Consider the following 27,825-nt stretch of genomic DNA (forward strand, 5'->3'; position numbering starts at 1 on the left):
CATGAAAATAAATGAAAAAAAAGAACGAAAGAAAGAATATAAAAAAGTGCGACGAAAGTGGAATATTTTAATTAAGATAATTCGTATGCAGGTATGTGTGTGTCTCTTCCATCCCCCCCCTCCTGTATAATTTTTATTTTTATTTTAAAATCTACAATATAATATACGAATGGTTATTTAGTATGCTAATAAAGTAGATTACTCGTTGTTTGAATAGAAATAAAGAGAAATAAGAAAACCAAAATAAAAAAAAAGAAATAGATTTAGTTTAGTAAGGATATTGTGTTTGACAGATTAAGAAACTCTATGGGGATTAGCCCCATAAGTCGATATGGAGAGTTAGTGGATACGTTGATTGTCTCGTATTTCTAGAGAGGTTTAGAAGAAGGTTCTGTTAGAAAAAGATAAACAAATAGATGAGATAGAGAAAGTGAATATAAATGGAGAAAAAGAAAAATTATACAAAATGAAATTGGATTTTTCTTTTTTTCTTTAAAGAATAATTAATCTAATTTCGTATTTTTACAGGCAAACATATATTTCTACATTATTTTTTTAATCTACACTTATTTATGAACATTAAATTGTCATATTTAATTTGTAATTATATTATTACAACAAAATTAAAAATATAATATCAGAGTTCAACTTATTATAATTTAATTACATTTGTTTAATATTCATTTGATCCTAATTTAATAATAATCTAATATTTTAAAAATACTAATTTTATATTTATGATATTTATAGCGGTATTTAAAATTCATATTTTTACCAGAATAACATATATTTCTACATTATTTTTTTAATCTACTTATTTGTGAACACAAAATTTGTAATTATATTATCACAACAAAATTAAAAATATAATATCAGAGTTCAACGTATTATAATTTATATACATTTGTTTAATATTCATTTGATCTAATCTAATTATCTAATATTTTAAGAAATACTAATGATATATTTATGATATTTATGTTATTTTTCCTCCGATCCTATATAAAAATATATGAGCACGAATCGATGAAATAATTGAGATAGGGGTAAAAGATGGGATATGAGGAGGAGGAGGAGAACTATCGAACACGTAACGTTCGATGTCGAAAAGTGGCCTGAATTTGAACGGTTCTCCAGGGAACGATGCCATCGAGGTTAATCGACTTACCAGGTCCAAAGCGTATTTACGAAATTGTTTTTGAACGATCAAAGGTGGTGTCTCCATTCTATCTCATACACATATCATATCATATCGTATCATATCGTATCATATACATACATATATACTATACTATGTATTGTTAATATTATTTTTCAAATCAAATTTTTTCCTATCCTTTTTTCTTTTTCTCTCTCTCTTTCTCTCTCTCTTTCTCTCTCTCTCTCTTTCAATACCTTTCTTTTTTAATTAATGCATTAATTAATTTCTTTTTTTCTTTTTTACATAATTACATTTTAACTTCGTACAATTTCAATACAATTATTCGTTAAAAAAATATGATTAAATTAATTCGTTTTTTTTTCTGTATTTTAATGCGACAACATTTTTCTAAAATACGTTAGATCTTATTTAATTAATATTTGTTTAATTAAATATATATATATCATCCAATAATCAAGTTGATTAACTTATTACGTTGAATTTAAACATTTGTCATGTTTCTTTTTCTGCGTTATGAGTTAAAAAAAAAAAAAGAATTAAAAATGTTTTGCTTTATTTTTCTATTTTTCTTTTTTCTTTTTCCAGGAAAATATTGCATCTTTCAGAAAGTAATCTCGTTTACAGTTTACAGTAATTTTGTTTAAATCGCGTTTAACTATTACACCCTACTACACTTTAAAGTTCAAAATCATTTAAGATTTTTTTACAAAACGGAAGAAATGACATTTCGGATGACATTTAAAAACCTTCTCGTTTTTTTCTTTTTTTAAATTGGTCGAGTAATTTTTTTTTTTCTTTATTTCTTCTTCTTCTTCTTCTTCTTCTTCTTCTTCTCTTCAATCATCGCATCAAAAGGGGTGAGAATTATCGTTATAATTTTTCTTCTTTTATTTATCACAAAAGTCAAACAATTCTGGCCGGAAGGTGAGCTGGGGAGGGAGGGGAGGGTGGAAAGAAAAATTATATTACGTTTCACGTAAAAGGTTTTTATTTCAATCAGATGCCAATTGTCTCAAGGTTACTGTTACTTCTTCTATTCGTATTCGTAAAAAAAAAGGAAAATAATAATTAAAAAAAACATGTGTGCATATCACACAAGTTAGAAGTGAAACCTTCAAATAAACAAGTTTCGAGGGTAATTTATTATATAATATTATTATAATATTATTTGTACTATTAATTTGTAATTATTTATTTAATTATTAATTTTTATTCTAAAAATTCGCGCCTGTTCGCTTGCAACCCTCCTGACACACTTTGAAAATGTTGCTTGCGAGCGCCATCTACTGGGACAGAATTTTTTTAAAGTTAAAACTGTTTATACATATATGTATGACGAGTTGCCTATCTTTCGGGCAGAAAAAAATTTTCGTCCCGATAGATGGCGCTCGCAAGCAGCATTTTCAAAGTGTGTCTGGAGGGTTGCATACGAACAGGTACGCATTTTTATAATAATTACAAAAAAAGTAAATAATAAAACATTTTAAAAAATGTTTGCAAATCAAATATTTTTATAAATAATGATGATTTATAAATAATGATATGCTTGTCTTTTTTTCTCTTCTTACACAGTATTAAGGCCGTTTCTTTCCTCCACTACATCGTTCGTTTCCTTTCCCCACTACATTCTGGTTTCGTTTTCCAACTACATCACCACGTTTCATTTTTTCAAATCACACCCATTCTAAAGAAGTTTTCACTTCTAAAAGAAATAAACTCTATTGCTTTTTTGTAAAGAGTTTTATAAAAAAATATTTATAATATTTGTCGTGTTGAAATTTTGGTCTTCGAGATAATATTTTGTTTTTATAATAAGCGTATACATATTTTCCTATCTATCGTTGGTTTTAAGTGGAAATGTCATTCGGATAAAATATATTATTTTATTATCTCTCTCTTATATACTAATATAAATATATATTTTTCTTTTTTTTTCTTTTTGCTAGTGTTTCTGGCTGAGAATCAGGATTAATCCCTCTCTCTCTCTTTCTTTCTCTTTTACAGCGAGAAGTTTTGCCTGGGCCATTAATTTTCGGAGGACGAACGCGTTCAACCGTAATTTTTTCTTTTTATACGTTTTCCCTGAAGCGTTGCTCCAAAAATGAGAGAGACAGAGATACAGTGTGTGTGTGTGTATGTGAAGAAGAAAGAGAGAGAGAGAGAGAGAGAGAGAGAGAGATAAAATGCAGCATTAGGAATGCATGGAAAATACATTCATGTAACATTCGATGAATACTTGCATCATAGTTTGAAATTAAATGACGTGAAAATTATACGACGATGATGGTGCGAAAGCAAAAAAAATAAAATTTCTTGACTAAGCGTTTAACTTTTTATTATCCATTTATTTACAAAAAAAAAAGAAAAAAAAGAAAATTATCTATATAAACGATTATTTGTTTAATCGACGAATAATTGATGAAATTAATATTGTTTAAATATTTAAATGTGAAAAATCTCATTTTCCTATCAGAATATTTTTTCTTCGAATCATTATATTACGTTACATTTATTAAACATCGATATATCGTTCAAATTGATTACTGTTTACATTTCGATTATTAATTAATGTTTTTTTTTTTAATAGAGTTTCTTTTTTTCTTTTTTTTTTAAATTATAATCATTTGATATCGTATAATAATTAATCATATCGAATAATTTTATGAACATTTGTATGAACTTCTTTTTATATTTTTTTTTGCTGATCAGAACTAATCTTTTTTTCCTATCTTTGACAATTTATGCTTACATATTTTAAAATATACTATAGATGTATGTATATATGTATGTATATATGTATAAATGTAATGCAAGTATTTTGATTGTAGTCTGATGAATGAGCTATTTAATTTTCTTTCTTGATTCAAGTATCTGTTGCTGAACATTCCTTTTCGTAAAGGGACTTACTTTTGTATGGCTAGTAGCCAAACGATTTCAATAGATTTCTTTCTTTCTCTCTCTCTCTCTCTCTCTCTCTCTCTGGAAAATAAATGTTGAATAGAAAATCTAGAACTAAAATTATGCTCGTTGTTAAAAATTTGATCAAGTAACTCGTGAACATTTTTTTTTACAATTATCAAATCAATTTTATTTCATACACGCGTATAGTAAAATCGTAATATACGATAATAGTTTAAATAAAAATGAAAGAAAAAAAGATATTGCTATAAATCAACCGCGAATTTATTTCTAAAGAAATAATATTTAATATGTTTAACTGTGTTTATTTTTATTTTTTTTTAAATGGTACGACCCCGTATATGTGGATAGATTGTTAGTTATCGAAAGGATTAAAATCATCCAAAATTTTGCGTAAATTCATTTTGTAACGCGATTATACATGTTCTGATATTTTTTTCATGTTTTTTCTTTTTTTCATTTCATTCGTAGCATGAATGTATCCTATCGGATTTTTTTTTTATCCGTCAAATATATTTGATCTGTATTTTGTTTATAATATGATTCATTTTTCCCTTTTTTCTTTCTCAATTTATTTTTAAATACATTGAGATAGAGAAACGGAGTTAAAGTTTAAGTTTCTTCATTACGATCGAACGATTTTACATTTTCCATCAAGTTTAGAACGAAAACTTCATTTCGGTCCTCTCAAGTTTTTTAGGCTAACTACAAATTGACGACTTCTGTGAGATCCGACGAGTTAAGGTGGAAATAATAAACTTAAGTTTTTAGCTAAAATCGAATAGTTTTCGGATAATCGATATTCCTCCTCCTCTTCTTCTTCTTCTTTTCATTTATTTCCATTTTTTTTCACGATTCCATCGAGTCGCAAAACTTTCTTTATCTTTTTCTTTCTGTTTTTTTTTTTTTTTTTTTTGGTGAGCTTCGAATTTTTCGTTCTAGAAGTTTTCGTTTAACACTTCATAATTCAAAGGTATATACTTCTTTTTCCCTTCCTCCTTTTGATTGGAAATCAAAATTTAGCATAAAATTTTTGACAAATTAAAAATCGGACTAATTTACCGATTGATTTGAATATGATGAATACGATGAATATGATGGGATACCTCTTACTTGATTTATAATTTGATTTTTCTACTGAATGAAATTACAATATGATTTGAATACGTTGAGATAATTGTGTGATTTCATTTACAATATGATTTTTCGTTATGAGATATTTGTTATTTTATTCACAATATGATTTAAATTCATTGAGATACTTCTTGCTTGATTTATAATATGATTTTTTCAATGAATTAAATTAACAATATGATTTTAATTCGTTGAAATATCTACTACGTTGATTTACATATAGTAAATAAATATATATTTTTTTTAAATTTTATAATTTTGTCAATGAATTAAATTTACAATAAGATTTGAATTTGTTGAGATATTTGTTACGTTGATTTACAAAACACGATTTGGAACAGGAGATAAATGAAGAATGTACTTTTTTAGAGAATTCGTCGAAATCATCTTCTAGATAGAAGAAATGGTACGGGTAGCTTGCTCTTTCGATAGGTAAAATTTCAATAAGCGACATCCAGACGAATCCCCGGATCGTTCCAATTTCGTCGCGTACGAATTCGAATCTCTCGTAGGATTTTACTACCGACGAATAACGCTTTCGAGAATCGATTTGGGATTGGAATCTTCGACGATGTTCCACTACTCGTATTTTTACTCTTTAGGTACATACGTACCTACATGCATACCTACGTATTACACATGGTGATAAAGAAAAAACAATTTTTTTGTTCTAACTGGGCCGAAAGTTCTTTTAACGACATTTTCAAATCAATTATAACTTATTTTTTCTTCCCCCCCCCCCCATAAGAAAAATATTCTCCGCCTATTACAAATTTTGTATGTTTTGCGAATATAAAAGAAAGAAAGAAAGTAAAAAAGTAACGATAAAAATAAAAAGAAAAATTGATTAACAAATTATTTTGAAATTTTTCCTTCGATAAAATCATACGGGGTAGATAGAGGAAGGAAGAGGGTAGGAAAAAAATTCATTTCTTTACTTATAGTCCGACATGTTTATTTTTTATTTTATTATTCCTTTAATTAGATTATAAATAGAAAAAAAAAATGTCTTGAGAGAGAAGTAATACGAGCGAGAAAAATTGAGCAACTGTGAAGGAGAGATGTGAATTTAAAGGGAATGAAAAAAAGAAAAGAAAAAAAAAAAAGGAAAAGTATAAGAGAGAAATCACATTTGTTCTCACATTGTGGATGTCAATTTGACAGGATTTCTTTCGTTGGACTCTTTTGTCCTTCACAAATGGTTCTTTTCTTCCTTTTCATGATCGTTCGTCGTTCGGCTTATCCCTAACTTTTCCTTTTTGCTTCAACTACGGTGGAAACATTTCAAACTCTGATCGTTTCGATCTAGTTGACATTAGAAAGAAAGAAAGAATAAAATCAAAATAAAAAAAAAAAAAGGAAAGGAAATAGACGAAATTCAAAATCGAATAATGAAAATCGAAATCTCCCCTTTTTATTCGTTAGATTTATTTTGCGATTTATTTCGCGAATAAAAATGTTCTACAAGTTAAAATTGATTTATTCTATATAATAAATTTCCAAAAATAAATAAATAAATAAACCAACGAAATAATTACGTACATATGTGATCGAATTTAAAGATAAAAAATGAAAACAATATGTTCTTTTTTTTGACAAGTTAATAAAATATGAAATGTGATATTATTTGACGAACATTTCGACACCAAACTATGACAAAATATATTAAATATATTAAAATAAGATAAAAAGTTGAGATAAATAATTTCGATGGGAGATTTATGGGGGAGGAAATCGAGTGTCAACTCGGTTGTGTGGAACGTTGGTTGTGTCAATTAGAGAGAACAAACTCATTTGAGTTTTACTGCCAAGAAAGTTTTTTCTATCTTTTCTCTTCTTTCATTTTTCTTTTGCACTTACAATTTCTATGGAATAAAATATATATATACTTATATAACTTTACCATATATATATATATATATATGGTAAAGTTTTCTCAACGAATCCGTTGGGAGGATGTTTGAAAGAGAAAGAAAAAATGAAAAAAAAAAAAACACAAAAAAAATAGAAAAAGAAAAAGCTTCGCGGAAAAATGTCGGTATGAATGTCGATGAGAAATTTGTTGGAGATTATATGTTCTACTATTTTATCCTACTCTAAGTCGATGGGTCTTTCACCTTTGACCTTTCTCTCTCTTTCTCTCTCGTCCTCATACTCATCCTCGTCCTCATACCGTCCTTCAAGAGAACAGATTATGGAGATCTTCTCTTGAAGTTACTACAGAGAAAGAGAAAGATAAAAAGAGAAAGAAAGAAAGAGAGAAAGAGAGAAAGAGAGAAAGAGAGAAAGAGAGAAAGAGAAAGAGAGAGAGAGAGAACCATAAGAGTAAACGAATGCGCATATTCGAGTATTCTTTAGCCTCTTACGATCATATTATCCTTCTTTTTCCTTCCCTTTCCCTTCATTTCACGTTCCCTTTGCTTTCCTATTCCACGTTTATTTTTTTTCTCTCTCTCTCTTTTCTTTCTTTTTTTTCGAAATTCAAAGTATTTTTATTTTATATCCCCCTTTTTCTATGTTTTAATTATTTACCGTGTTTGACAATTTTTATTCTTGCTTTTTTTCCTTGAATCGTAGAAAAATTCAATTCTTTGGTTAAAAAAAGAAAAAGAAAGTCAAAGACGCGTTTAGAAACTTTAAGGAATAATTTACGTGTATTTCAAATATAATTAATTTGTAAATTGTGTAAATTTATAAGCTTGTAAAATGTTTGTAATTTTTTTTTTGTTTTCTAAATAAGCTTTTATATAAAAGAATAATTATTCGAACAAAGACAATCAATATGTATTTTTAGAATTTATTTTACAATTGTTTTCTATTCAAATGAAAAGAAAGAAATAATATATATATATATATATATATATTTATATATCGAAATTAATCGGAAGTTTGTTAAAAGATGAGTTTTCAATGAATTTGATTCAATAGCAATTCACAGTATGATATAAAAGAACGATGAAAGGGGGTTTGGGAGTGTCCAGAACGATAAATGGAGTAAAGGAAGAATGGAAGAAAAAAATAAAAATAGAAATAAAATGATAAAAAAGAAAACAAAATAAAAAAAGAAATGACACATAGCGGGGATCTTTACTATACTTACCACTAACAGGAAAGATTTTTCTTTTCTCCGTGAAAGCTGAGTAGTGTAGAAAGATGGACGTGAGAAAGCATTATCGTTTCCACACCGAACAACAAACCAACTATCACTGTGACGTTGCGTTTTTGTTAAAGATGTTTCTCTCTTGATTCAAAGGAATACCCATTCCCCTCCTACTATTTTTATCCACCCACCCTCTCACCTATCTCATCCTTCTTCATCCTTATCCACTCTCAACCGAACCTCCACCCACCCCTATCCTACAATTCTTTTAACAGTTACTACGATACTTTACCAAGTAAGAAATGTCAACGTTTTCGAAGAATCGCAGAAGTAGTAAGTAGTACCTTTCTATCCAACATCTTGGACAAATCAAAAGAAAGAAAATGAAAAAGATTTGCTCTCCTTAAAGGCTCTTTTCATTTCTACGATCGTCTTTCTATAAATCTTATTTACGCGATTCTTACTTTGATTTTATCTTTATTATTATTATTATTATTATTATTATTATTATTACTATTATTATTATTATTATTATTATTATTATTATTATTATTATTATTATTATTATCTCTTATTTTATTTTATTTTATTTTATTGCACTTGGACTTGTATGAGTATGCACTTGTACTTGTATTTGTACTTGTACGTGTACTGCTGCAATATGATTAAAATTAGAAATTTATTATCAGTCGTGTGTTTGTGATTTTGTTCAAAATATTTCTTATTTATTTTAGATTTTTTTTCTCTTTGTTATTATTCTTTGTTCTTCTTTTAGATATGATTTATTTGTATATAAAACAAATTATACAATATAAAATAGTTGTATTTAAACGTGTGATCGATCTTGTTTCGTAGGACGGATTCAGAGTCGACTGGGAATCTCTATTTCCGTTTTCCGTAGGAACCATTTTCCTGTGAAGTAACGATCACGGGATCGTTTATGAGCAATTTCCAAGTTGACATTTCCTACTTTTTACATTTCTATTTTTCTTCCATCTTCTCTTTTTTTTTCTTTTCTTTTGTTTTTTTTTTTACCAATTTTAAATCCTACTGTTTTTGTTTATAACAAATTGTTTATTACAAATTAATTTATTAATAACAATATCATGAAATACTAGATAACATTTGAAAATCGAGACAAAAATTGAGATACTTAAAAATAGTCTTTGTTTAAAATCTCTACGATTTATAGTTCCAGAGATATTTTCATTTAAATAAAAGACATTATTATAAATAATTAATTTAATAAATAATTTTGTATTAATTTTTATGTTATTTTATAGATCATTCCTAGTTTAAAATTTCGTTTCTAGTAAATGCAATGAGATGAATAAAGTAAGCATTTGTTTATAATAAATTGTTTATAACAAATTAATTATAAACAATATGTTTAAAAATAATAGATAAAATTCTACCATTTAAAATGACGTTGGTTGCAATCTCTAGGATTTTTCATTTTGAAGATATCACCTTTGAAAGATTTTCATTCATATTTTTATAATACACTTGATCGTAATGTAGTAATAGTAGTAGTAGTAGTAGTAGTAGTAGTAGTAAAGGTGCGTAGTAAATTCTTAGAATTTATATAGGTCAATGGTGCATTGATCCAAATTGAATGAAATTATGCAGGTCAGTGGGTCAACGTAAACATCTTACATTTCCAACGAGAATATCTAAAAAAACTAAAAATCGTACAAACTTAGACAATATATCATTTGAAAGGGCAGACTTTTCTCTATTTTTAAATATATTGTCAACAATTAATTAATAATTTGTTGTTAACAAATTGTTAATAACAAGTTTTTTCCTACCAAAATTCACATAATCTAGGCAAGAAAAGACATACATATTGTATTACTGATATGACAAATCTTGTATATTAATGAATAATTAATAAATAAATTATTTTTTTATTAAATAAAAAAATTTATGTATTTTATTTAAGTAAGAATATCTTCGGATTTAATAGTCGTAGAAAATTGTATTATACATCATTTTAAATGGCATGATTTTCTTTATCTGTATATATGTTAATTGTTACAAAATTTATTAATAAATAATTTACAATTTATATAAACAAAAATTTTTTCTTTTATTTAAGTTTAAGCGAACTTCTAATTGCAACGATATTAATTTAGTTGTATTTATTTTAAAATAAAGAACACATATAGAATATATCTATTAATAATCGTTTCAACGGATCTAAAATTAAAACAGACCACTCATCGTCCATTTGTTATATATATATATATATATATATATTCGAAATGACAAATGAGATGAGAATAATTCTGCGAAGTAGTTTAATTAATGATTGAAATGAACGCGTGCAAAGGGTGAAAATTAATGTTCCCACCTAATAATATATTTTCCTTGATTATATAGTGTAGTATCATTTTCTTTCGTGTTCACAAGATATGACATAATACAAAATTATATTACGGAGAGTGGAAAAGAGGAAAAAAAAAGAAAAAGAAAAAAAAAGAGAGAGAAAAAAAAAAGAAAGATAAAAAAGAACATAAAGGAAAAAAAAAGTGAAAAGAAAACTATACTTTTACTCAATATTGCTTGTCCTTTCATCGACACTTTTATCACATCAACAAATTCACTTGTTTTTCTTTCTCTCTCTCTCTCTCTCTCTCTTTCTCTGTCTCTCTCCATTTCTCTCACACTTTTTATCCTTGTCGGTAAAAGAAAGATAAGGTGATGGTGTCGGCATATCGTTTTACGGATAATGGTCGATGGGAAGGGTCAGCTTCTTGGTTTTAACCCATATCGACTTCGATGCGTTAAGAGACGTGAAAAACGAGAATTCGGTTTGCTTTTTACGTTTCTTTTAGAAAGAAGGTGGACTTAAAAAAAGGAAAACAAAAAGAGAGAGAAAGAGATAGATAGAAAGAGAGAAAGATAGAAAGAGAGAAAGAGAGAAAGAGAGAAAGAGAGAAAGAGAGAGAGAGAGAGAGAGAGAGATAAACTTTAACTCTTGTATTAAAGTTGCTGTTGCAAGAAAATTCGTAGCACGTTTTTACCAGTGTTACATTAGAAGTATGTACAATATAATAGTATTTTCTACTTGGTGCAATTTTCTTCTCGACCTCGGCTTCTTTTTTTTCTTTTTGTATTTCTTGTGTTCACTATTTTTTTTTCATTTGTTTGTTAATTTTTTCTTTCCTTTCCATTGTTCTCTTTCTTTCTTTCGCTTTATTTCTCATCGAGTTCTTTATCTACGGTTTTAGTTATACACAAGTTTTCTTTTTTATCTGGAGAATTCGTTATTCGTAATTTCTTAATACAAGTTACGTGTTAAAAAGTTCTTTTCTAAAATTTTTATTACAATTTTATATATATATATATATATATATATATACGTTATCCAATTATTTAAGAATAGAATTTTTCTTTTTTGAAGTGAAAACTTTTTCAGAATGGGTGTTATTTGAAAAAATTAATCGCGGTGATGTAGTCGGAAAACGAAATCGGAATGTAGTGGGGAAAGGAAACGGACAATGTGGTTGGGGAAAGAAACGGCCTTAATACTGCGTAAGAAGAGAAAAAGAGACAAACATATCATTATTTATAAATCATCATTATTTATAAAAATATTTGATTTACAAACATTTTTTAAAGTGTTTTATTATTTACTTTTTTTGTAATTATTATAAAAATGCGTGCCTGTTCATATGCAACCCTCCAGACACACTTTGACAATGTTGCTTGCGAGCGCCATCTATCGGGACGAAAATTTTTTTCTGCCCGAAAGATAGGCAACTCGTCATACATATATGTATAAACAGTTTTAACTTTAAAAAAATTTTCAAAGTGTGTCAGGAGGGTTGCACACGAACAGGCGCGAATTTTTAGAATAAAATTAATAATTAAATAAATAATTACAAATTAATAGTACAAATAATATTATAATAATATTACATAATAAATTATCCTCGAAACTTGTTTATTTGAAGGTTTCACTACTAAATTGTGTGATATGCACAAATGTTATTTTTTGTATAGAAAAATAAATACTCTTTTCTATTATTAAACAAAAAAAGGATCTATATTCGATCGACATTTCAAATTAATTAGCTTAATTAGAAGATAAACAAAGAAAACTAGTATCGATTTAGATTACTCTATTCTTAGCCTTGTTAACACTATGATTCCAATTATTTTACGTCTTTTTTCTTATGCAAAAAAAAGAGAAATAAAAGGATAAAAAGAAAGAAAACAGTATTAGAATAAAAATAGAAAAATAGAAAATGAAAATAAAAATATGTTGAAATTGCGAGTGGATATTTGTGTCGTTAAGAGGTGAGTGGGGCGGGCGGGGGGGGGGGGTTATGAAAAAGTAGCAAAAGAAAAAACAAGAAAAATTACAGAAAATTAAGGATGAGAGATATTACGCAAGAATAAATTTTATTCTTGACGTGTATAAATATGTAGGGTGTCTCTTAAGATTTTTTCTAGCCAAACAGTGTCAGAGTTTTTTGTTCGTTTGATTTTATGAATGTAAAATAAGAAGAAAAATGTTTCGATAAACAGGTTATTTAAAGCTTTTATTATATAGTTAGATTAAAAAATTCTTAAATACACTGTATATACATATTATCTTTAGTTTCTCTTTTAAATAGATACCTGTTAGAGACAGATATAAGGCTTACTTCTTAATTGGCCCGAATGATAATTATTCTACTTCTTTCTCTCTCTCTCTCTCTCTCTCTCTCTCTCTTTAACTTTTATTTTTTTTTTATTTTTTCCTTTCTCACCATTGAAAATTCTAGTCAGCTCGTTCAAAAGTCACCGAAGAAATCCAATTAACGATTGAACGGAAAGTTGTGCCTCGAACAGATTGAATTTTAGCCAATATAAGCTCACCATCTTAATCTTTATATTTCACTTTTATATCTTGATCTTTCATATTTTTCCTCACTTTCCTTCAACATTTTCTTTTTACCCTTCTTCTTTCTTTTTTTCCTTCCTTCCTTCCTTCCTTACTCCCCCCCCCCTTTCACCGTTCGATAATACTCGAAACCTCTTATTTATTTTTTTTTATTTTATATTATCATACCTCGAATTTTTTCATAAATTGAAACAAATCTATAGTAAACTTTGATATGCACTATTAGACAAGATTTTTATATCAATATTTTACATTTTCAATTTTATTTCATTTTTTTTTTTTTTTTTACTTTTCTATCAATATTATACAATAGTATGATATTGAAATTGGAAAAATTGGATTAATAAAGTAGATGATACGAAAAAAATGTACATATGTATGAATGAAATGAAATGACAATAGTTGTTCTCTTTAAAAAAAAAAGAAGAAAAAAAAAAGAAAAGAAAAAAATCTTTCTTTCATATTTTTCATAATAATTTTTTTGTTGAAAATGTTAAAGGTATTATTCCATGGTAGTGGTAAAACGTTACTGCTGACTCATTTTAAACCATAACGGGAAGCTTTTTTTAAAATGGACGTTTCGTTTTTCGTTTCGCTGAGCACGCAGAAAAGTTGAAATTTTTTTCGAAAATTCGTTATTACTTGTCTATGCAAAAATTTTGATTTCGGTCGATTGATTGATCAATCGAGAATAGAAATCAAAATAAAAATTAAATAAAAAAAATAAAAAAATAAAAGGAAAACAGAGAAAAAATATATTAAAAGAAAAGAGAGAAAGAAAGAAAAAAAGGGGAAGGAAGGAAGGAAGGAAGGTAGGAAGGAAAAAATTAAAAACAAGGACTAATAAATTGATCGATGCGTTCCCGTACATCATCGGAACAGAAACTTTGCACATGAAACGTTACGTTAATCGAAGGGCTTGGCTTAAAGGATCCGATTAAAAGCACTGAAGCGACAAAGAGCACCCTAGTTATTCTCTCCTTTAATATCTCTTCCTGGTGAGTAATTAAAAGCACCTGGTATAGACTAAGAGAAAGACAGAGAATCGGTGAAGAAGGTGAAGAGAAGTTTCAAAAAGTTTTGTATTTTACCTCTAAAACCTTTCTTTTTTCTATTTTTTATTTATTACTGACAGTAGGAAAAGCTCTTCATCGATATTTTCGTTGTTGTCTTTTTGTATACATATATATATATATATATATATATATATATATATATATATATATATATATATATCAATTTTTATATTAGCTTATAAATAGAATTCAGGGTATTTAATTAAAACTACATTTTTTAACTATTCAAAAATATGTTACACATAGATTATGATTATCGTCGTAATATATAATGGAAATACTTTTCTTTTTTTATATATATAAGAAATTAAAATTGTAGGATTTATTTATAAGTAAAATAGTTTAATATTGGGTTGGTTGATAAGCAAAAATTATTATAAAGTTACAAATTAAAAAAAAAAAAAGAATATATATATATAGTCATAATTTTAAAAAAATATAAAAACGATAAATATAATATATTAAATCACATTAACATTTTAAATTTAAAATCACTTTATTGCATCAATCGAATTATGATGAATTTTATTTTTATATGCACGTGTGTATTCGTGCGTTTACGAGTGTACGGTACAATAAAATAAATGTTCATTTTTATTGTGAAATTATTTCCGATCAATGAGCTTCTAAACAGTCGGTTCTTTGAATACGTTCAATCGAGTTTGAAAATAGATGTACGCATATCTATATCTAATAATCGAAATCATATGTGTTCACATTTTCTATATAAAAGGATGATGTATAAAAAGTAGTAGACGAAATGGCTGACTGAATTCATTGTAACATTGGTATACTTCTTCTTCCTTCGTTACTTGGTTATATCGAATTCCAATATTTTTATTGAAACGAGTACTTTAGTCGAACATCTTTTTCGTAGTATTTGATCATCAGATTTTATTTTATCTTTGTGACACTCAACTTACATTTATTCCATAAAAAAAATCTACGAATTTTTTTATATGATTATAATATTTTTACAAATTTATTATTTTTGTAAATCAATTCTTTTTTAATTCCTCCCTCCCCATTCCTCGTATAATTTTTAATCTAACTATATGAGATAATTGTTTATATTGTATGAGCTTAATTTGTAATATTACAAGCCCGATTGTAAACGTAAGATAACTCTTTTTAGGAAAAAATAAATTATTTAATTAATTTTGTATTTCGTTGAAAAAATTTTGCTTGATTTAAAAACTTTAAGTTCACCCAGTATATATCTCGATAAAGCAAATTCTTCTGGACTTTGATAAAAGCTTTAAACACAGGGTTTGAACGTTCATCCATCCATGTTGCAAACATTCCAATACACACACACACACAATCACACAAATATATAAACATATATATGTAAACGTAAAAACGATAATGTTTGCAAAGTGTTTAGCTAGTTTATTTGTAGCATGCTAGAAATGTTTCTCGCGTAAACTTTGTACTCTTTTAAAAGCACTGAACGTAAGTTTATATAGAATGAAAAGATAAATATAAAAAAATATATATATATATAAAATAGAAAAATAAAGAAAAATGTTAATTACATTTTCAGTCGAGACAATTGGAGATGGTGAAAATGATGAGCCTGATGCAAAGGAATTTATGGTTGATGGTCTTCTATTTCCTTTTCCCGAGGAACGAAGCTTATCAAAGGAAGGATGGGAACAAGGATGGTTCCAAATTGATAAGGATTAATGGCGATATCATTCTTGGTGGAATATTTCCAATGCACGAACAGGTATTATTAATCAAAACTATAATATCTCATTGTCTTATTCAAGAATAATATTCCTAAGGATATAGGGCCCTATAATTGATTGCAGTTCATATTTTATTTTATTTTATTCTTTTTCTTTGAACAGTTCGAATTATTTTGTTCGTATTTTGTTTTTTCTCTTATAAACAATCTAAAAAAAAAATAGGAATCCAAAATGATTTCAAAGAATTTAAAATAAGACCGATAAATTAATTATTTCATTGTTAATGTGTGTGTGTGTGTGAAAATATTAAACGTTTTAAAAAAGGATACCCACGCTATTTGGTCATAACTTTGTAAAAATTAATGAACGATCCTCGAAATAGATATTTAACGAGTTGACTGACTATCATTCCGTGTAATTGAGATACGCGTATATTCGTTTTTGAAATGACTCTTGACGAGTAGTCTGTACGAAGTTCAATCAACGATTTCGATAGAATCGATACGTCGAGAGAGTAGTACAATCGTATTTCCTGTTAACTCATGTGTCTGGTAATTTACAATATGCTGTTATCAATAACCGATAGGAATGTTCCAGATATACGGTGAAAGAGAAAGAGAAAGTTAGTTATGCAGTTTGATATAATAATAGAAAAGTGATTTCATATGAAGGAATGATAGATAGTGAAATACAATTGGGGATGGGGGGAGCGGGGGTTTGTGGGAAGAAAATGATTTCCTTAACTTTCCAAAATGTTCATAGTTTTTAACGAATCATTCTATTTGTGTTTGTTCGGGATGATTTTTTTTTTAAACAAAAAAAAAACAGAAGAAAACCCTTTTTTTCCTAACTAAAATGGGTTTTTCGTTCTGGGCTCTTTGCAAAAAACCTTTTGTTAGTTCTTCCTCAAACTAACTCCTTGACCATTTTCTTTCTTTTTTTTTTTTCTCTTTTTCTTTTTTCGAACTTTATCGTTCGAGTTTATTCCCTTTGAAGTTGTATGTAACTTGCAACGTTAGTTTTTCTCTTTCTCGAGAACGAACATTTTTCACTTCGAACAATTCAATGTTTTTTTTTTTCTTTCTTTTCGGTAAATCACTCTCCTAACATTGATTTACTTATTTGTTTTGTAAAATATTCTCTCTGTTTTTCTTCTCTCTCTCTTTTTCTCTTTTTGTTATTTTTCATTTTTTCTTTTTACAGATTTTTTCATATTAATGATTTTTAATTTTTAGTTTTGGTTTGATATTTTTCATTTTAGGAAATATTTCAACTGTGGATATAAGGTGGATATGTGGATTGAAATAAATAGGATACAAAGAGAGGTAGATTTATTTCAATTTTTCTATTATATTTTATAATATATTACCCATACATTTTAAGAGAATTATTCAAATAGTAGATCATTAAATATCGATGCATTATCAATGACGATATTATTTCAATCGATTGATGATAAATTATTTACGTTTTTTTATTTGTATTCTTATCAATTGAATTTTTTAATAAACCCGCGAAATATACAGGGTGGGTCACCACATTTTACCATCTAGATTTACGTTATCATTATTACGCGTAGCAGACAATGTTTAACATGGAGTTGAATGGCTTTAAAAGGGGTTCATACTGATGGTACTTTTTTTTTTAGGTGGACGTATCAAGGACATATGAAGGTCATTAATGTTTTTTTAAATGGAATCATATATTTTTTATTGCATCATCTGATGCTCTTTCATATTATTTACAAAAAAGATTCAATGTGGACTATTTGCATCAGAACACTTTCTGAATCGAGAAATTAATGACTCATTAACGTTTCTTAATGTATCTGATGTTATTTTCTTGCATTTATTGACGATACGATCCCTCATATCGGCCATTGTAGTCGGAGGCTCAGCGTAAACTTTATTTTTTAAGTAGCCCAATAAAAAAAAGTCGAGGGTCGTTAGATCTGATGACCTAGCCGAAAAATGAAAAAGTTGTCTCTTTGAGTGAGAGCCCAATTACAAAATTCTGAACGTTTATAACATTCATTTGCGATCAGTTCTTGAACCTATGATACATGATATGAATGGTATTTATGCTTTCTCAGTATGCGTAAAATGCTTTTGCGGCTAATTCCAGCTTGTCTTTTGATTTCGCGAGAGCTAACGGATGGATTTATCGTAACTGCGGCTAACACTTCCCAAATCGTTGGATAGGACGGGGTGGGCCCATTCATTTTCCGGCTAGATCACCAGATCTAATGCCCCTCGACTTTTTCTTATTGGGCTACTTAAAAAATAAGGTTTACGCTGAGCCTCCGACTACAATGGCCAATATGAGGGATCATATCGTCAATGAATGCAAGAAAATATCATCAGATACATTAAGAAACGTTAATGAGTCATTAATTTCTCGATTCAGAAAGTGTTCTGATGCAAATAGTCCACATTGAACCTTTTTTGTAAATAATATGAAAGAGCATCAGATGATGCAATAAAAAATATATGATTCCATTTAAAAAAACATTAATGACCTTCATATGTATTTGATACGTCCACCTAAAAAAAAAGTACCATCAGTATGAACCCCTTTTAAAGCCATTCAACTCCATGTTAAACATTGTCTGCTACGCGTAATAATGATAACGTAAATCTAGATGGTAAAATGTGGTGACCCACCCTGTATAAATTGTAGAAATAAATTTCATATTATTCGAATCATTTAATTTTATTCTTATTTATAATTATAATAATTTTTGTTATATATATATTGTTATATATATATATATATATATATATATATATATATATATATATATATATATTTTAATATTTTACGGATATTAAAATCTATTTCCATTTGTTTCAGATATGGGCGAGAACACGCAGTGCTGGAACAATCGGTGAATCACCCTGTGGTGCAGTTAAAGAAGAAAAAGGTGTTCAACGATTGGAAGCAATGTTATACGCATTGGACGAGATCAATAATGATTTCGAACTTTTACCTAATTCAACATTAGGTGCATTGATATTAGATTCGTGCAGCAGCGAAACATATGCTCTTGATCAGAGTATGGAATTTATGAGATCTTACATGAATCAGGTAAACCATCATTTATTTTGATTACATTTAATCGTACGACATACCCCCTTCCTAGAAAAAAAAATGTCTAAATAATTTTGAAATATCAATTATCATCACATTTCCTGATTGTTCAAATAAATAACATCGTTTTTCGATTAATTTAAAAATAATTAATTAAAATATTTCGATTTAATTTGAAAACACATAATTTAATTGCAAATCTAAATGACTTTATTTCTTTTTAAATAATGATAATAATAATAATAATAATAATATCCAATTGGTTAATAGTTTTTTTCAATTACAAAAAAGAAAACTAGGAAATTTGCTAAAGGTTTCGTGAAAAAAGAAAAAAAGAAAATAAAAGAAAAAGAAATAAATAAATAATTCATTTTAAAAATCATATCGAAAAACTATTGATCCTCATCCTCCCCCTCCTTCCCCCTTCACTCTCTGTAAAGTAATATAAAGTACGAGCAATCGTATTGTAGAGTCACTTTGAAGTAAAACTCTGGCAAGGATAATAGGAAGAGAATAGGATCTAATACGCTTTGTTAGAATTATATAGTGCAGTCTCTCTTTCTCTTTATTTTTTGTCTTTTTTTTTTTTTTTGATAGCATAGTATGTGGTATAGTGGGCATATAGGGTGGGGGATGTGTGTGTATAGTTGTACTTTACACGAAGGAAATAGAACGAACACAGCTGGTGGTCAGGATCAAGCACGATAAAAGTTTACTAGACTAACCGTCGATCCCGATTGGATAAGCTTTTGGTATTTCGGTAAAATTTTCTCTCCGTAAGCTCCCAAAAGACTTTACGTATTCAACCATTTACCACAATATCTACTACCTATCAACCAACCAACCAACCAATTCTCAATTTCACGGGACACCAAGCAGAAGGCGTTATTCATCCTGATTGGTCGAACACCTCGAATTATCGAGGTCCCAAATACCACAATTCGTTCTATTTACTTTCTTACTTGCATAATGTATTATATTATGTGTTTATCGGTATTTCAATTATTTCTACAACAAATTTTTACGATTTTTTACAAATACCTTGTACAATTTTTTTTAAGGATCTTTTTTTTTTTTTTTGAATTACATTTTAGAGTTTATTTTTTTACGTGGTGAAGTAATTTTTGACTGGTATGTGGATCGAATTGAAAAGTTTTCAAAAAGTTTTAACATATGATACAAAGAAATTTTTTCATTGTCAATTTAAAAAAAAATTGTTGAAAATTTTGCAACCCATCTTTCATCAAAATATTATTATGTTTCGATTGGATTTATTTTTTCTTTTTTAATTATTATATCGTTATCAGTGAAATAATAATAATAATATTCCAATAGAACTTGGATAAAATAATAATTGCATATTTTATTATTCCTTAGTAATGTAAATCGATGTAATAATAATAACAATCTTCTTTTTAAAAGTATTAATATAAATTCGTATAACTATAATAATGATAATAATATCATAATAATACAATATAAATCAATAATACAAAGTAATAATAATATCAATATAACAGTAATTAAAATAAAAGTATATTCCAAGAGTATTACCATACATATTATTATTCATCAATATTCAAAATACATTTATAACTTTTCAAACGTTTAATATATTATTATTTTTATATAAAACAATCTTTTCACACGAAAAAAACAAATACTTTCATACGATCTTTCTCTTTCTTTTTTTTTTTACAACAATTATAACATTTCAAAGGAACATCGTCAAAGGTTAAAGTTTAACAGATGTTCCCTAAAATGAAATAATTTAAAGCTTTGAAAAATGTAATGCATAAATAAGAAAAAGAGAAGGGACGGGAAATTGTTTTAGTTTACTATCTGTTGTAAAGTTTACATTACATCAGCATAAAGTTAAGACAGACTTAGAAGGATGAGCTTGATAATAAAGGAGAGTAACCATAGTGCATGCTTGTAATGCTTGCGTTTAATTAGCTTCCTTGATGATACTATCTCCTTCTATTCTCTCTCTCTCTCTCTCTCTCTCTCTCTCTCTCTCTCTTGTTCTCCTTTTCTCTGTGTGTATCTTCAAATAGGGATGCCAGAAACAGCTATTGCTCTTTCTCTATTTATATGCGTTATGCATTCGAAACTTAAGAAAGTTGTAGTGACATTTGTCCTCGAGTGAATTCATTTGAACGAATGCTTCCGATGAAAGAGAGAGAGAAAGAGAGAGAGAGAGAGAGAGAGAGAGAGAGAGAAAGAGAAAAAACTCCCAAGACATTATTCTCTTTTTCTAACTTTAGAAATTTCTTTTATTTCTTACTTACCACTCTATATTTTTCCTTATCTCATCCTTGTATTATTATTATTATTATTATTATTATTATTATTATTATTATTGTTTATTTATTTATTTAAATATTTTTATACTTTATTTTCTTACTCGTAACTAATAAACGCGTGCATCAATGAATTTATTTACAAATAAAACAATCCAATTTTCTAATATTTTTGCGATAATTATTTTTCCACATGATCATCTTCTTTCGAATGACAAAAAAAAAAAAATAAAATAATAGACAAAAGAAAACATTTACATGATTGTTTATTTTTTCATTTGATTTATTACGTACATATTTGTATAATTATTATTAATTTAACGTCCTGTATATTTCGATTGGTTCAACGTTTTGACGAGTTTTCTCTTTTTTTTTTAATTTTTTTATTCGAATAAACGTTATTTCGAATTGATATTTATTTTTATTTGATAATCGATTCAATGTCTTATTACATCGTATGATGATAAATTTTTAAAAAAAAATTAATAAATAAAGAAGGGGATAGAACTTTTTTTTTTGTTTTTCTTTTCTTTTCTTTTTTTTCGAATGATTTGTATTTCGTTTTCTATATGGTCATCATTTTCGATCGATAATATCGATTAATTTGAATCGCATGGTGTAATCTCGCACGAAATTGAAAATTTAATGATTAGCCATCATCGGCCGATCGGCTTGCATATTGCATCAACCCTCAATTCCACCCTCTTTTAATCTATTACCAGTGTTAACGCACGTTTACTTGTGGTGTATGTGTGTATGTGATTGTATGTTTTTTTAATACACGTACATCACAGGAGGTATGCGTTACTATATTGTTAATTTGTCGAAACTGTTGAAACATTCAAACCCGGTTCATTTACGCGTTAACCAGATGGTAAATGCGTGTTTCACATACGTTATAGCAATTTCATCAGTTATGTTGATTTTCTTTATGCTTGTATGAATTTCTCGGTATCCAGGTAACTAAAATTCGTCTGTTTTGATTTGAATGGTCTCTTTGGGATATGTCAAACATATCTGTCTATACCCGTGCGTGTTATTTCTGTATATGCATATATATGTTTGATATGGATATGTGGGTGAACTTTTAGGCGTTTCCTTTCATCTCGAGATATTAACCTGAGTACATCGGTATTGACTATTCGTGATAATTAAGGAAAATTCATTTAATTACAATATATCGTTCATTTATTATTATTATTAGAAATATTATTATTATCATTATTATTATTATTATTATTATTATTATTATTATTATTATTATTATTATTATTATTATTTGAATAGGAAAATATAATTATATATATGTATGTATGTATTGTATCCTTATTAGTAGTATTAACATAATAATTATATTACCAAAATGTCTATATAAATTCGTATGGTTGGTTAATAATTATTATTAGACCTATTAATACATTAATAATATTTTATAATAATGATGTTATATTAATAGTATCAACGTATATCCATATAATAATAATAATAATATTAGTAATGAGTGTATTTATAGTATACAAAATTTATTAATTACGAATTTTATATTTACTTTTTTTTATTTATGCGTACGCATATTTTGTAAAAACACTTACCGTATTTTTTGTTTTCTTTTTTTTAATTTAGAAACGTCTGATTCGTACGTGTTGTGTTTTTTCGGTACTTTATAGATACACATTTATTTTTCGAAGGGATGGTCGTACATAGGATAGGTGTGTTTTCGATCGGTGAGAATTTTGTTATTATATTATTAATCTTCGTTTATAGGATGGATATTTTCTGTTTTTTTTTTTTCTTTTTTTTTCAAAGTTATTTGCTATTACAGAACTATAACGCAAATATATCAGCGGATTTATGCGAATTTCTTTCTTGTTGAATAATTTTTTTTTTCTTTCCTTTTTGTTCTTTTTTGCAATCCTAGGATATAAATTTCTTCCGCGTATTACGTTGTTTTTATTTATTTTTTTTTCTTGATTTATTTATTTTATCTTTTTTTTTTATTTTTCCTTCGTATCTTCTCATCGTCGTGTTTCTTGTTTCAAGCAGAACGATCGTGTTGCGTGTTATCTCGCAAAGATTTACGAGGATTTAACGATCTTGTATAAAAAAAAAATTAAAAAAAAAAAACTATAAAACAGAGAAAAAAATGTTTCATTCGAAACCTTGCTATGTTTCGCATTAACTTAACCTCTTTTTCCCTCTCTTTTTATTCTCTTTTCTTTCATTATTTCAATCTTGTTTTCATCATCCAATTTATTTACGCGGAAAATTGAAATATTATTATTATTTTTCTTTCATTTATTTTTATATAGTATTCTTTCGTAGATCTTATCGTTTTAAACGATATCGATTTTGTTTTTTAATTATATATTTATCTCGATTTAATTAAACATAATCGATATAATCGTTTAAAACAGTACTATATACTCGATATATATATATGCGAGAATGTATTTCAAAAATATTTCGTTTAATTTCATTCAGAGAGATTTAAGCTTTTATACGTTAGCTTTAAAATACAAACATATTCAGAAAGAAAAAAAGAAAAAGAAGAGACAGATAAATATACACACATTTATACGTTTAATATATCGTACATGTGTGTTTCTATTTTTCGATTTTTCGATTTTCAACCTTTCTCAAGCGTACTCTGACAATACCATAGTAAATTAATCTTCGTATTTATCTCTAATGTCACATGTAACATTCTTCTAGTTTTTTATCTACTATTTTTCGTTACATTTTGTTAATTATACTTCTCTATCAATTTTTATTGAAACAGGAAGAAAAAGAAAAAGAGAAACAGATAAAATAGCAATATTTTACTTAATTATCATTTTTCGTTCTTTTTAAAGGAGGTAGATACAGGGAGACAAGATAGAAAAATGAAAAAAAATAGAGAAAATTAAAAAAAAATTCCCCCATTTTCCCCGATTCATCCACGCCTTTTCCCCATTGAATTTAAAAACGTACATTCAAAAGAATAAAATTTATGAGTTTTTCTCAAAAACATAGAATTAAAAAACGGATTCGTTCGTAAAAAAGAAAAAGGAAATATTTCGTTCGTATTCGCGAAAATAATCCATTATTACACAATAGTAAAACAATTTTTTTAATAAAAATATGGTATTTATTTTTTTTGTTTTCATTTTTTTCGTTGGATTGAATATCGGTACACATATCAGTAAAGTCAAAACGTTGTTTAATTTTCCTTCATCTCGTTTGTACTATTTGTATAAAAAAAAAAAAAAAAAAAAGAAAAGAAATTGAAAGAATGACGTAATTGTCAACATTCCTGATATGTCTCTCTATGTGTCTCGTTATTTTCTTCAAAATCGATGCAAACGTATCGATAAACGGCATGTTTGTCTTTCCCCACGTAGTAGATAATAAATGGACTTATGCACGTTGTTTACTCGGTGGGAACAGTGTTTAAAGTTATCCGACCATCGAAAAACTGCCATACCAATCTTTTTTATACAAATGATCGAAGAAAAATCATGGAAAAGATGAATTTTGGTAATAGATATCAAACAAATTTTTACTCCAACATTTTTCTTTTCTTCTCTAGTTCGTTCGAATAAATAAATAATATTAGAAAAAAATTGTTCGTAAATAATGTTGACGATTTTACATTCGTTTAATTATATATATTATTTATATAATATAATTATATTTATATAATATTAATATATAATATAATAATTATTTTATATTAATTATACACGAAGCTATGCACGTGCATTTATTACCTTGATTTATTATTTGCAATTTAATTAATATCTTCATCATAATCATAATGATTTGCTTCCTGAAAAAAAAAAATTAAAATGAAATGAAATTGAAATTTTAATAAATTGTTAACATTATTCGCCTATGATAAAAACTCGTCTAAATTTCAAGTTAAATTTTCTTCCTTTACCGATTTTTTTCTGGCTACTTTTTCCTTCTTTTTCTCTTTCTATCTCTCTTTCTCTCTCTCTCTCTCTCTCTCTCTCTCTCTCTCTCTCTCTCTTTGTCTCCTTTTTTTTTTACGTATCCTATGTTTTATTCATCGGATAAAAGGAACGGTTGGTTGGACTCTTATTTCCATTGGATCAAGCTACGATTCAGTATTAGGTGAATGACGAATTACGCTTGACTTTTCAATCTGCTTGATAGAAAAAAAAAAGAAAATTTTTTGATTTTGAAATCTCATTAAAGAAGATTGAGATTAATTAAACTAATCCCATTTACTTAAAAGATCTGTATAAATGTGCACAATTATTATTACCAGTATTATTATTGTTAATTTGTTATCCTTACCATCAATTTCGTGTTGGATATAAATGGAATGAAATCAAATCAAATGAAATGAAAAATCATACTAAAACTAAAAAATCAAGATGAACATAATTCCAATCAATCATGAAATTACGCGAGAATATATTTGAACAGAATAATAATTATATTGTACGAAATGAAGTTGAGTTTCCAAACAGGAAAAGTGGATGGGGATGGTAGTTCACAATTATTAAAAAAAAAAAAAAAATCAGTCGTCTCGTTCGATTAATCGACTAATTTCGCATGAAAACAATTGCTTCCAATGAACGTGAAATTGTTGAATACCACATTTAAACAGAAGAATAATTATATTGTACGAAATGAAGTTGAGTCTGCAGACAGGAGGGGGGGGGGTGAAGGTGGTGGTGGTGTACAATTATTAAAAAACAAAAAAATCTTATTAATCGTCTCGTTCGATTAATCGATTCTAAAAAGAATTTAATAAAGAAGCAAGCAAAAAAAAAATAAGAAAATAAAAACACAAATCAAACGAACAAACAAGCAAACAAATGAAAAAGGTATGAAGAAAATACTGTGATCGATTAGAAATTTGTAAAGATAATAATTAAGAAATTATAATATACATATATAACAGAGAAAATCGCTAAAAGTGTCATTTTATAGTAAGAAAGAACCGAAAGCAAACGCATTTTCATTTCCACTTTTGCCCGTGTCAGAAGCAATTTCCTAGGGAAAGCGCTTTGCTCTTCTTCTTTACCCTTTTTGCCTTTGCAAAAGTGCATGGCTATGCCACCCTTGAGCGCCATCATCAGGGTCGAGTGTTGTAAGCTTTCAGCAACGACAACGACAACGACAACTTACGACGTGATATCACAGATTTTTTTTTCTTTTTATTTCTTTTTTAATTCCCGAGCCTACAATTTTGTTAACCTCTTCCTATTCTTATAATGTCATAGAACTATTTTTTTCTTTTTTTAAATAATTTTTTAACTGACAGTACTAATCTTTGATTATCAATTGAATTATATTTTATATTTATTTATTTATTTATTAAATTAAAAAAAATTAACGAACTTAGATCAAATCAAACAAATCGAAATTATTTTCACAATATTATTATTATTATTATTATTTTATTTTTCTCTAGTATATTTTAAATTAAATATATACTATTATACAAACAATTTCTGGATAAGTTTATCCTGTTATCCACTATATTGTTCATAATTTTTTCTCTATATTTTGTATTTTATCTTCTTTTCATTATACATATGTAATAGCAAAAGAGTGAGTTATATACAATCGGAATGTCTCGGTTGAATGATCGACAAGATCGATGGAAGAGAAACGGAGTGGAAAAAATGTGACTTCTCGATCGAAAAAGGGCTTGGAAGTTTTAATCCGAGTTACGTAATAGTGGCTTAGAAAGAAAACAAATCCTACGCGTTGGATAAAAACGATCGATCATAGTAGTAGTAGTGGTAGTAGTAGTAGTAGTAGTAGTACTTTTTATCTCAAAATTTACTTTCACATCTATTTTTAACTTTATCTATGATCTTGTTTTTTATCATAATAATTTAATAAAAATATAATAATAATAATAATAATAATAATAATAATAATAATAATAATAATAATATTTAGACATAAGTACATAGGAAATAATTATAATTTTTATTTATAAAAATTAATAGAAGAATTTTACAATACACTTAGATAATCGTTTTATTATTCAATCGAAAGAAGTATGTTATGTCTGGATAATTTAAGGTATTAATTTTTATAATTAAATTAAAAGAGAGGGAGTGTGTGAGAGAGAGAGAGAGACAAAGAGAAAAATTTAATTAAAAAATTTGTGTAATAATGAAAAATAAATTTGATAATATACGTAAGAATATTTGGATTTTAATTTTGAAAAAGTGGAATTATAAAAATATATCGAAGGATCATTTAATGTGATTCGATGTAATTGGAAGATCATAAATAGAGTATGACAGAGAGAGAAAGAGAGAATGAGAGGATTGCTCGTGATTGTAGGATTTCAAGCAATCACTGAAGAGTCTGTGATACGTGACAGAACGAGAGAGAGAGAGAGAGAGAGAGAGAGAGAGAGAGAGAGAGGTTGCATCGAGGAACATAAATAGAAGGTACCACTCGATCGAAACTCAT

At 27.2% G+C, this 27,825-nt stretch overlaps 1 protein-coding gene across 5 annotated transcripts in view; it reads left to right on the top strand.

The window, feature by feature from the left end:
- LOC107069149 (metabotropic glutamate receptor 6) overlaps positions 1-27,825 on the top strand; it is a 50,313-nt gene that overhangs the window by 2,367 nt on the left and 20,121 nt on the right. For 4 of the 5 annotated variants that reach the window (XM_015326185.2, XM_015326187.2, XM_015326186.2 and 1 more), the window contains 2 exons: positions 15,835-16,020; positions 18,836-19,069. In XM_015326185.2, the coding sequence (XP_015181671.1) occupies positions 15,850-16,020; positions 18,836-19,069 (405 nt within the window). In that variant the 5' untranslated portion in view covers positions 15,835-15,849. Of the gene's footprint in view, positions 1-15,834; positions 16,021-17,243; positions 17,308-18,835; positions 19,070-27,825 lie in introns of those variants that run through there. The other variant, XM_015326188.2, reaches the window with a different exon arrangement.

The sequence above is a fragment of the Polistes dominula genome, unplaced genomic scaffold (genome assembly GCF_049000335.1).
Source record: "Polistes dominula isolate Pdom_NZ unplaced genomic scaffold, Pdom_raw_medaka contig_73, whole genome shotgun sequence".
Lineage (NCBI taxonomy): Eukaryota > Metazoa > Arthropoda > Insecta > Hymenoptera > Vespidae > Polistes > Polistes dominula.